This window comes from Tachysurus vachellii, chromosome 1, assembly GCF_030014155.1.
Source record: "Tachysurus vachellii isolate PV-2020 chromosome 1, HZAU_Pvac_v1, whole genome shotgun sequence".
NCBI classification, from domain to species: domain Eukaryota; kingdom Metazoa; phylum Chordata; class Actinopteri; order Siluriformes; family Bagridae; genus Tachysurus; species Tachysurus vachellii.
In genome coordinates, this window is record NC_083460.1 from 12,452,264 (window position 1) to 12,465,203 (window position 12,940).

Consider the following 12,940-nt stretch of genomic DNA (forward strand, 5'->3'; position numbering starts at 1 on the left):
TAGTGTGTGAGTGAATGAGAGTGTGTGTGCCCTGCGATGGGTTGGCACTCCGTCCAGGGTGTATCCTGCCTTGATGCCCAATGACGCCTGAGATAGGCACAGGCTCCCCGTGACCCGAGCTAGTTCGGATAAGCGGTAGAAAATGAGTGAAAGAGTGTTTTAGAGTATCAAATCAAATTTGTCACGTACACTCACATACAGAGTATGACATGCAGTGAAATGCTTTTTTGCAGGTAGATAAATAAAAAGTATAAACTGTATAAAAAGAAACTATATGAATATGTATTAGCATTTAATCAAGATTTTTTTTATCAATCTCTTTTCCCTCACTACTATATAAGTGCTCAACTCCCTGATTTGTCTGATGTAAAATAAAATAAAATTCAAAAATAGAAGCATGACGTATGAATTTTGTATATTTGCTGATATGGGTGTGATTCTTATTCTGTCATTCTTTAGGAACAAAACTTGGGTTGGACATGGCATATGGTACATATTTCTCAGTTTGGGGTGGATGTATATTTCCCACGGTCTTTTTGGAATATTCATAAATGCTCCTAACGAAGGCGTCTCTGGTGTTTTGTGTCTTCCTGAATAAGATGATGTAACACTTGGGGAAGAAGTGGCAGCTCAGGATAGCGTAGCAGGATATCAGGATGACGATCATCTCCACGGCCGGGAGGTATTTCCCTTTTGTGTTGACGTATGTCGGGATGAAAATAATCCATGCAATGAGATAGATGAGCATACCAAAGGTAATGAATTTTGCTTCGTTGTATTTATGTGGAAGTTTGCGTCCTTGGAAAGCAAAGGCAAAGCACACTAGAGCTAGTAATGCAATGTATCCCAGCATCACTCCAAAAGCCACATACGAGCCCTCATCACACTCCTGTAGGACACTCCTGAGGAACACAGTAGATGTTGATTCAGGGCTTTTCATGATCAGCCAGCATGCACAGGTCACAACCTGCAATGCCACACACATGCTCACAATGGCGTACGGCTTATAGAGGCGATAGAGCAGCTGCTTTAGCAGCAGGTTCATGTGGAATGCCAGCAGGATCTTCAGAGACTTGACAAGGATGCAGGACACACACACAGTGAAACTGAGTCCATAAAGAACTTGACGCACTTTACACTGCAAAGCTGTTGGCTTTCCCACAAATAGCATGGCACTCACAAAGCTTCCACTCAGAGACAAAAGGATCAGCTGACACAATGAGCCACCAGCTGCCTTCACCACCGGAGAATCTCTGTGCAGCAAGAAAACAACGGATACAGCAAAAACCACAACCACACCAAGAACTGAGAGAGAGAGCAGTACCACCGCAAAGGGGTCACTCCAGGAGAAAAACTCCACCCCCTTCTCATTACATGCTGAACTTCCAGACTCAGACCACTCGCTGTCCTCATCACAGCTGTAGCACTGATCCATGTCTGAAATACCACACACACACACACACAGATATTTTCACTGTAACAGACACAGTGTTAAAGGTGTGTGTGTGTTTGTGTGTGTGTGTTACCTGTGTTGTTGGTGTATTGATTCTGTGCGCAGCTGATGCACTCATAACAGCAGGTGTGTTGACCCTCAACACTTTTTTTAAATTGTCCTGGTTCACAGCTCTTTGAGCATTTAGAAACCAAACTCTGTTCCAAATTATAACAAGAAAAGAGAAAAACTTTAATGAGTGAGACAGATTCTACATTCTACATTCACATGAGAGTGAGACAGGTTCAGACAGACAGAGAGACAGACAGGTTTAAATGTGAATAATGACCAGCGTTAATTCAGTGGTGTTCAGGCTTCTGTCCGATGGCTGATAGTGAGATATGACATTCAACGTCTCTACTTTTATTCCGTTAGAGTTCCACAGAGAGACGTCATAGCCAAGGTTAATATCTCCATCCTCGTTAAACTCGTACGAGACTCCATCCAACTCGAAGCTTCTGGTCCTCAACACAGACAGCAGCTGCAACATCGCTAAGATAATCAGCACAACAACAACAAAGACAACAACAACTAATAATAATATTTTGGATTCTGGGTAAAAATCTGAGTCTTTAACCAAAATCTGGCAAAGCAATGTGATGACGACTCAGTATGAGTGTGACCCAGGAATCTGAAAGAACTTTTGGCTTTACTGAGATTTGATGAGCTAACTGTAAACTGGGCTACAACATCTTACTTTTGATTTCTATAATTTGACAAATTAGTGCTAATGTTAAACAGCTAACTAGTTAACTTACCTTGTGGAACTATTACAGCAGTAAGCAGGGATCTTGTAAGTTGTAAAAACTAGTTTGAATAAAACAAGTAGCTAAGTTTACTTGCTGATTTACCTCCTGATGTTTTATAGCTTCTGAAGCCATGCAGTCGATGTTTTTGCAGATGAATGCCGCTGCCTGCGCGATAGCATTCACCGCCATCTGAATGCTGAACACCACGCCTACCTGAGCACTTGCTATGAGCTTATCTGTAGCGGTGGAAACATTTGCCTTGCTCGCGTTCACTGAGGTTGCAAGAGAGGAATAAAACTCTTTGAGAAATGAGTTGTTGCTTTGAGCATCGCTGTTCAGTTCTAAATGCTGTACATATTCCTCAAAGTTTGTGATGTATTTGTTTTTGAAAGAAAAACCCAGCACCCATCCAACACTTTCCAGTTGCTCAGGACTGAGTACATCTCCTGCCATAGACCAGTTATCACTCGCAATCCAGAGCCGCTGATCTGTGCTGAGCTCCAGCAGCAAACTGAACACCCTCTTCATGTGTTCTGGTTTGGCAAACGATACAATGACCTTCGCTTTTGGGTTTGTTTGGATGGTGTGAACAGTGTGAAAGATTTTGGCTTCCAGCTTGCGAGTATCACTCAGAGAGTCAGGTAGGATTTCTGTAAAGGCCACACAGATGCCGGAGTTAGTTGCCTGAGAAATGAAACTGTCTAAAGCAGCGCGTCCGTAGTCTCCGTCAGTGGTCAGAAAACCCACCCATGTCCACTTCCTCTCACTCAGGAGCTGAACCATGGCGCTTGTCTGGTGCACATCGCTTGGGACGGTGCGTAAAAACCCTGGGAAACGACTCTTATCACTCAAAATGTCTGCTGTGGAAGCATAACTGATCTGCACAATGGACACAAGAAATTTTAACGCTTTTAGACTTCAGATCAGAATAGACAAATAAATATATAGACAGACATACAGACACACAGACAGATAGATCCTGTAGGAGTAATGAACCTGAGGTATGAGCTGCAGGTTGAGCATTCTTGCCACAGCGATAGACATCTCAGAATTGTAGGCGCCAATCACTGCTTTCACAGGCCGGACATATCGGGATGTGTTTGTTCCCGGCATGCAGTCGTCAGTAAAATCCTTGACAGCTCTGAGCGTGGTGGTGACGTCTGAACATGTGTCGTGGATGTGATACCCGAGAGTGATGCCCAGGTGTGTTAACTCAGGTGAGATATTTGCAGTTTCCACTGCCTGGATCATGGCCAGAGAATGAGCCAGACCGGCTGGACTCAGACTGCAGAAACACAAGACTAATAATCAGTCTATCAACAACTCTGCTATGGTCACGGACAAAATTATTATCACCCATGGTTAAAAAAAGAGCAAAAATTTCAAGAAAAATGTCCTGTGGTGAATTAGCTTTAAAGTCATATATTTTATTGAAGTAAATTTATTCCAATTACATAATACATCAACTCTATTGACAATGAACAATTTCTGTGTGGGTCACCAAACTGCACCAAACTGCAGCCACAACTAGCTGTAATTTTTACATTTCAACTCATGTTGTCTGTCATTAACCTAGAAAGGTTCTCATCTCAACATCATCACAGATTCTCAATCAGACTTAACAATTAAAATGGATTAAAATTCTTTCTGTAGAATCATGCTTCTCTTTAAGACAAACCAACATTAAGTTTTTATACACCTTTTTTGTTGTCTTTTTTGTGTTCTATCTGCCCATAGAACTTTATATTAAGTAACGGAAGAAAAAAATAAAAAGATCTCGAATGGCATTAAATAAGAGGAAAATTTAATTCATCGCTTCTGTTGACAATAAATTAACTGACAGTTGAATTAAATTAGAAATGTGTAAATGAGAAAAATGACAGTGTTTCAGATTTAAATTGATCTCTAATGAGCGAATGTTCTCTAATGAGCAAGTGTTGAGGGAAAATTCTCTGAGAGGGTATGAGGAAATAACCTTGAGAGGAACCAGACTGAAAAAGGAAACTTATCCTCATCTGGGTGAGAGTTGATTAAACCAGAGAGTTGGATTAAATGTATAAATAAAGCAAGGGATCTCTGTTAATCCATAAAAAAATGGTGTGTGTGTGTGTGTGTGTGTGTGTGTGTGTGTGTGTTTGTTTGTTACTCACATGTTGCAGGGAGCCTCGAGATCATAGAAGTTACCTAGCTGCTCTACTGTGGTGTGGATGGGAAAAAGCCCCCCAATGATGATATTCCCTGGAGCGAACACTTCAGTGCATTTGATCAGTTTTAAAGACAGGAGGTTTAAAATCATGAGCAACATCAACAATGCTATCTTCATTATTATCAGCGTGTCACACACACTTTACTCTGTACAGTCTCAACTGCCTTGAATGACTAGTTTCACGGCTGCATAGACACTTAAAGTCATCTTTTACACACCTACCCACTCACCAACACAAACGCGTGCACACACACACACACACACACACACACACACACACACACACACACACACACACACACACACACACACACACACACACACACACACATTATCCAAAACCCCTCCCCTCATGTTATTGCCTTCAAGCACATATATTTTGTTTCAGGTTTCTGTGTCTAGAGTTAGCACAGAAGTCAAATGTGTGAAACTGTAAAAACTCAGAACTATCAGTGAGCAATTTATTCGCATCAGGATGATGGTGGATCTGGAGTTTATCCTAAGAGCACTGGGCATGAGGTAGGATTACACCATGGATATCAACATGTAATCACATGATTCAAACCTAGGAGCAAATTAGATAGATTGATCTGTATGAACAGACAGTGACATATTGGATTGCTGTGGATGGAGCTGCCCAGAGACCTTCTCTGAACCCCTGCTGTGTCAGTCAGCTTTATGGTCACGTCTTCATCAGCGATCATTTGAAGACCTTGGCAGGAAGGAATTAGTGTTAAGTCAGAATTTGCTCTGACCCATTAGTTCCTCAGGAGCTTCTGGTTGCTTAATTCTACTCAACTACAAGCTGTTGTCGAAAGGACATTATTTACATTTACATTATTTACCGTCCAAATGAGGATGAGGTTCACTTCTGGTTCCTCTCAAGGTTTCTTCCTCATATCATCTCAGGGAGTTTTTCCCTCACCACCGCCACCCCAGGCTTGATCGTTAGGAATAAATATTCGAGATATATAGTAACTTAATTTAAAACTAACATTTAACATTTTTATTCTGTTTCAATACTTATGAAAGGCCGCTTTGAGACAATGTGAATTGTTAAAAGTGCTATACAAATAAACTGAATTGAATTGAATTTTTGGAGGGACAGTAACCTGGACTCAGGATCGAGTCCTGGAGCTGTGAAAAGACAACACAAGCTGCTGCACCACGGCGCCGCCCACAGCACTGTGTAGTTATTACGTTTTGATAAAATATCAGTATAGTGATTTATGGTGACTGACCACTAGAGGGAGCTGTAAGTCCATCATAAGGCTCTAAAGTGCAACACTCACAAACTGCACAGTTATAATCCATTATTTTCCTTCAAATCATGATTATTTATTATTATTAAAAAGAAAACTGATTTATCTTCCATTTTCTAATTTGTAATTTTTTTGTAAAAATGATGGTGAGGTGCATTTTAAAAACTTTGCAATATCAAACAGTGATGTTCTCTGTGTGCATCAGAGCAGTCCTAAGCTCAAATATTCTTGGTGTAACATTAAAACAACAAAGAAACTATTTTTAGTTTATCTTCAACCAAGATGAGCTTTAGTATATTTTAATATATATGTATATATAAATAATTATGAATTTTGAATGTTTTTTTAATTGTGTGCAAAATCCTCTGCAGAATCTGTTAGTAAACAAAATTATTTTACATGTGTCTTTAAAATATAAGTTTTCTACTACTTTAACACACTGTGTGGTCTCACTAAAAAAACCATACCTACCCCCCCCCTTCCCCCAACACACACACACACACACACACACACACACACACACACACACACCTCCCCAGAGTCCCTGCTGGGTGGTATATAACACTGTGTGTGTGTGTGTGTGTGTGTGTGTGTGTGTGTGTGTGTGTGTGTGTGTGTGTGTGTGTGTGTGTGTGTGTGTGTGTGTGTGTGTGTTTGTGTGTGTGTTTGTGTGTGTTTGTGTGTGTGTTTGTGTGTGTTTGTGTGTGTGTGTGACAGAACGAAAAAGACCTCCAGGATGGTTCAACATCCAGTCTCAGCTTTTCCACCATCTCTCTTGTCTTTATTATTATTATTATTATTATTATTATTATTATTATTATTATTATTATTATTATTATTATTATTATTATTATTAGTTACTGTGACAGCTGGCAACTTCAAAATAAGAGTGTTATGCATTATGAGTAAAGTAGATTACACTCATCTCAATTTCTTCTTTTATGATTTTATGTATGTGATGTGTCTTAATTATCACTGTCTATAACGAAGCAGACATAAAGAACTGTATAAAGACATAAAGAACAGACATAAAGAACATAAAGAGTTATAAAAACCATTAGGAATAAATTTCACTAAACAGCTCCGAGTTTCCATGTTACATGTCCTGCGGGTATTTAACAGCTGAAACGTTTTAAAGCTCATAGACCAAAGACAGGAAACCTCACAGAGGAAAACACGGTAATTACTTACAGACCACTTACACAAACGTGTGTGTGTGTGTGTGTTTGCTTGTGAAAGTGAAATACATATTGGAGAAAAAAGAACAGTGCATACACACTGTCCAGTGAGAACGCGCGTGCACGTGAACACACACACACACACACACACACAATAGAGGGTGATGGTGGGAAACTGATCAGTGAAACACATAGAATAGAGGATTCTGAGAAAGGATTTTGCTGCTGTAATGGATTGTAAATGTATGTGTATGTGTATGTGTGTGTGTGTGTATGTGTGCGGGTGTGTGTGGGAGAGGAGCGGCTCTGCATGGTGAGGTAAAAGTCTCTGCTATTTGATTGGCTGAGATTTGATGAACCCACTATATGACCACCATGAAGCTCCTCCCCCTGCATGCTGCAATTGTACAGTAATGAGGTGTGAAAACGGATTGTTGTCACTGTTTGGTGTGTGTGTGTGTGTGTGTGTGTGTGTGTGTGTGTGTGTGTGTGTGTGTGTGTGTGTGTGTGTGTGTGTGTGTGTGTGTGTGGGTTTAGGAACATTTCATCCTTTTGTACTAAAAGCACTGTACAAAATTCAGCACTAAATTTAATTTCACAAGATTATCTACAGAATAACACAACTGACTTGTGTGTGTTTGTGTGTTAATGTTTCATGTTTAGAATTTAACCTTTTTTAAATGTATTCATTACTTATCATGCAAACACACACACACACACACACACACACACTCACACAAACATACACACAAACACACACACAGTACATTGTTGTCATGTGTTAAACCCTCAGTGTTAGTTGTAATCACTAACGGGACATATTTCAGACAGGAGTGATGTAATAAGCAGTGATTTATGGGATGATGTAAAGATTGGTATCAGGAATGATAGTCAGAGTTTTCTCAGAGTTCGCTCGGTTTTCTCTTCTCACCAACATGTGGCTTACATTTGACTGCAGTGATTTTAATTGGCTCTCTGCTCACGTTTGCTTTAATTGAAGCAAGCAACATGTACGCAAATGTTCCTAATAAACAGTGTAACTTCAGTGTTCAGCTTAACAAGGATCTTCCTGCATCTGCTTCACACCAAATTCCAAATCATCATAATGTCAAATGAGACAACTTGATATGACACGACACAACACAACACAACACAACTTCATTCAATACAATGCAAAGAAATGGCTCAACATGACATGACATGACATGACACAACACAACACAACCAACTTCATTTAATACAATGTAAAGAAATGGCTCAACATGACATGACATGACACGACACAACACAACCTACTTCATTTAATACAATGTAAAGAAATGGCTCAACATGACATGACACGACACAACACAACTTCCTTTAATACAATGTACAAAAATGGCGACATGTGCCGACACCACACGACATGACATGAGATGACATTACACAACACAACTCAACACATTACAACACAACACAACTTCCTTTAATACAATGCACAAAAATGGCTTCACACCACATGACACAAATCTGAAGGATAAAGGACAGGGAAGTTTTCCTCTGTTAAAAAATATATTTTATTGGCTAAGCAACTGTTACTGTGTGAAACAATGTATTTAGGAAACTTATGGAGGCTGAACTCTATCCCTAAATAGAATGCCTGTGTGTGTCTGTGTGAATGTGTATGTTTTTATACAACACACTTTTGCTTAACACTGGAAAAATAAAAAACTTTAATTGAATGTAATGTGGCATGTTGAAATCCATGTCAGAACTCCATCAAGACACACACACACACACACACACACACACACACACACACACACACACACACACACACACACACACACACACACACACACACACACACACACACACACACACAGTGATATTAATCTGGTCCAGCATTTTAATTTAGTTTTGCTTTAGCTGGTTTGATGTCAGAAAATAAGAACAACAATGAACAGAACATCTCTCAATACATTTCACAAAAGAAAAATTCAAAACTGTGTCTGTTTTTAATAAAGAGATTTTAAATATGTTTTGGTCTTCAAACTTCACACCAGAGGGAATCATTATTAAGAAACAGAACAACTCACTTTAACGCTAGAGAGTTTTCCTCATCCGCAGCAAAATGACTCACTGTTGATTACTGATGTATTTAAGGAGATTAAATAATCTTTTCATCAAAGGCAAAAGATTTAAGGATTGGAGAATCAGAGACACGCAAAGCTGATATGATTTTTAATCTCATTGTGTGTGTGTGTGTGTGTGTATGTGTGTGTGTGTGTGTGTGTGAGTGAGAGAGAGCGAGAGAGAGAGAGAGAGAGAGAGAGAGAGAGAGAGAGAGAGAAAGAGAATAAAATATGCAAAACATAACTAAAGGTTATGCTGATGGCGATTTTAGTGAAGTAGATTTTAGCTTGTTTACTCATTACACTTGTTGAAACCTACTTTAAGGTATAGTATTTAATCTGTTTACTGTGTTTTATATTTATAACCCCTTCAAAGACACAACACCGGATGTAAAAATATGCTGTTAATCCAATCTTTAGTTCCACTGAATCAATCTAGGAGAAATAAACAGCAATCAGAGATAAAAACAATTATTGAAATTAAACAAAGTTCCCTTTCTCTTTTGCAAATTAATCAACCAGAACATGTTTTCTGTGTGAAGTTTTATTCTTCATTTATACCACCGATTTGTTTGAAAATTTATTTAATGACACTGATCAGATCTGGAGCCTTATAATCTGTTTGTGTTCCTTTTATTTCAATCTTGGCATTTTTCCCACACAGGAAGTATATTTCTGAGCGAGCTGCAATAACGTCTGAGTGGCGAAATACAACACATTAAACATGATAGCTGTGAGATGTTGTGAAGTTACTCTTTATTGAGGACTCGCTGTGCGTCGATGCAATCATCCAAGTCTCCTGGTCTTCTCTGGGAAAAGTTCAAAACAGAGAATACTTTAAATTAATCAGCCCTTTGGTTTAGTGATGATGTAACAAGCAAAACATGTCATCTTGTCAACATGTCATCACTTTGTTAACGATAATTAGATGAAAAGAGAAAGAGTTTCATTTTGTTGTTTTTTTTTACAGAATGATTGCATATTATCTGATTCAGATCTCCTCCAAGTATCATGATTCTTCATTATCACTCTTGTAAAGTCTTACATCAGACTCATAACAACATTTATTTGTGTTGCATCACTTTTAGATTATATGATATGGTAAACATAGAACCCTGTTTTAGTTTTAGGACAGGGATAATTCTCCATTATTTCCTTATCATTTAATTATTGTTTATCGTTTACATTTGCCTAAATTGTAAACGGGGTTTAGATTATTTTTATTCTTCTTGGTGTAACTGTACAAACTAGCATAAAAAGATATAGAACAGTGAACATCTGTGTCAAAAGAGGACCAATCAGAATTAAATTAAGTCTGAACAGAGAGAAATTCTAGTGTCCTTACTGCAACACAACTGAACACCTTTGGGATGAATTGGAACATTGATTGTAAGCCAGGCCTCCTCATCCTACATGAGTTCCTGACCTCATTGACATCCTTCTCACTGAAATTTGCACCAACTGGAGGCTGTTGTTGTCATAAAATAGGGTGGGGATATTGAAAGGGATTAGCCATGATTCTGGACAGGGATGACCGCCATGCTCATATAGGTACGATGGTCAGGTGTCCATGTAGTTTTGACCATCTACTATATGTAGGTATGTACAATGTTATAATGATACATTATTGGAACATCAAGGCTAATTCTTTTCTTTTTTGCGATACATATACAACATTTGGGATTGAAAGCATAAAATAAATATGAGACAATGAGCAGAATTAATTGTTTTGTTATGGAATAATCCTGACCCCAACTGAGCAGCATTTCAGCTCCTGAAGAGAAGAATGAACGTAAAAATCCTGCAAAACAGCTGGAAAGCTTCAGTACAGAAGAAGCAGCAGGTTGGTCATGTCAGTGGTTTGGTGCAGCTTGATGCATCAAGCAAGGATTATGCATACATTAAGACTGTTATCGAAAATTTGGGTGGTCGGGTACCAGAGGTACCATTTTCCAAATTGTTTGGAAAGCTCAATAATTGTTTGGTTAAAAAATGTTTACATTCTGATCTATCTTCTCATTTCCTTCTCCTTAGCTCCAACACAAATGTCTTCCATTCATCGCAGAAACAACAGATTTGGACAAAGGGGTCTGTCCTGGCAATTCTTGTTGTTTAGAACCTGCTCATCAGACCATACACAATTTATTCTGTGTAAAGGAGGATTGGAAATTTACTCTGTTCACAAGCTACAACAACCAGCACCATTTTTAACATGCTTCATTAAACACTTTGTGTCTACATCACTTCCTTTTTGAGAGGAGATTTATCTGTTGTCGTTGAAGTATTCTCTGTGGGTCCTCAGCAAAGCATGCTTTAATCATAATCCATTATGTTTAAAAGGGTGACAAAGTCAAAGAGAAGAGTTGCATATGTGTTTGCTCAACCATCATCTACAACATCTACATCCCTTGCATAATCTACATTGTCTATGCTCAGCAGAGTACAAGTCCATAAACAAGCTCTCCAGCTTGAATAAGGTTGAAGCAAGTCAGAACAGAGTACTAATCGCATTCAGAATGTTCTGCCTGGAAGATTGTCTTAGTTCATCAGCACTCTGTCAACAGTTCCAGCCGAGCAAAGCAGTGTGAGGGCAGAGAACACACATACACACACAGACACACAAACACACACACACCTGTGGGGATTAGTACTAACATAAAGTTCCACGCCAAGTTTATTTCCTCTGATGCCAATAAATCTATAAGTGGATCATCTCCAGCTTTCGATCTTCATGTCAGTGATGAACAGGATAAATGATCCTAATGTACCTGTAACTGAGTTCTCTACTAAGAGATGAAGGAAATGACACAAACACCAGTGCCAACAAGTATAAAGCATTTTCTTTGTGAATTTAGATTGGTGGATAAACAGCTGTTCCTAGCTGATTAATTGCTCTTTTGGATAGAAAGATGTGAGAAAAACAATACAAACACACAAGAAAGTTTCTATCAAGGATTTTTTGCTTTATTTTATACATTTACATATACATTTCCATTCTCTGGTGTATGTAATTATTTATAATCATCCTCTCAGTTTTTACAGTGATTTATAATCCCACTCTCTGGTGTTTATAATTATTTATAATCCTACTCTCTGGTGTTTATAATGATTTATAATCCCACAATCTGGTGTTTATAATGATTTATAATTCCAATCTCAGTGTTTGTAATGATTTATAATCCTACACTCCGGTGTTTATAATCATTTATAATCCCACTCTCAGTGTATATAATGATTTATGATCCCACTCTCTGGTGTATGTAATTATTTATAATTCCACTTTTACTGTTTACAGTGATTTATTACCCCACTTTCAGTATTTGTAATAATTCATAATCTCACTCTCTGGTGTTTATAATGATTAATAATCCCACTCTCTGGTGTTTATAATGATTTTTAATCAAACACTCTGGTGTTTATAATTATTTATAATCCCACTTTCTGGTTTTTATAATGATTTATAATCCCACACTCACTGTTTATGATGATTTATAATCCCACCCTCAGTGTTTATAGTGATTTATAATCCCATACTGTGGTGATTTATATACACTCTGGTGTTTATAATGATTTATAATCCCACACTGTGGTTTTCATAATGATTTATAATCGCAGCAATGGTTTTCCTTGACGACTGTCAACTCTGACTCATACGTTAAAAATAAATAGAAATGACAAATTTAAAATTTTGTCATTTTTATAATGAATTTTTATATTCCTGTAAAGCTGCTTTGAAACAAGGTCCATTGTTAAAAGCGCTATACAAATCAAATTAAATTGAGCTGAATTGAATTTTCCCATTAATCACTGTTTGCTACCAGCGATTATATTATTTTTCTATATAGACTACAAAATGTTGCTATAATTAAGCGATTCACTTTCTCCTGGTTGATGTCTGACAGATATACAGTATATATATTCGGGGTACAATTATTTATT

At 38.0% G+C, this 12,940-nt stretch overlaps 1 protein-coding gene across 1 annotated transcript; it reads right to left on the bottom strand.

The window, feature by feature from the left end:
* Positions 1–365: 365 nt before the first annotated feature.
* On the bottom strand, positions 366–4,579 carry gprc6a (G protein-coupled receptor, class C, group 6, member A). The gene is made up of 6 exons (XM_060857579.1): positions 4,392–4,579; positions 3,238–3,526; positions 2,344–3,120; positions 1,782–1,973; positions 1,527–1,650; positions 366–1,437 (listed from the first exon to the last, which is right to left on the bottom strand). The coding sequence occupies exons 1-6, from the start codon at positions 4,562–4,564 to the stop codon at positions 449–451; spliced, it is 2,544 nt and encodes an 847-aa protein (XP_060713562.1). The 5' UTR covers positions 4,565–4,579; the 3' UTR covers positions 366–448.
* Between the last annotated feature and the right edge of the window lie 8,361 nt (positions 4,580–12,940).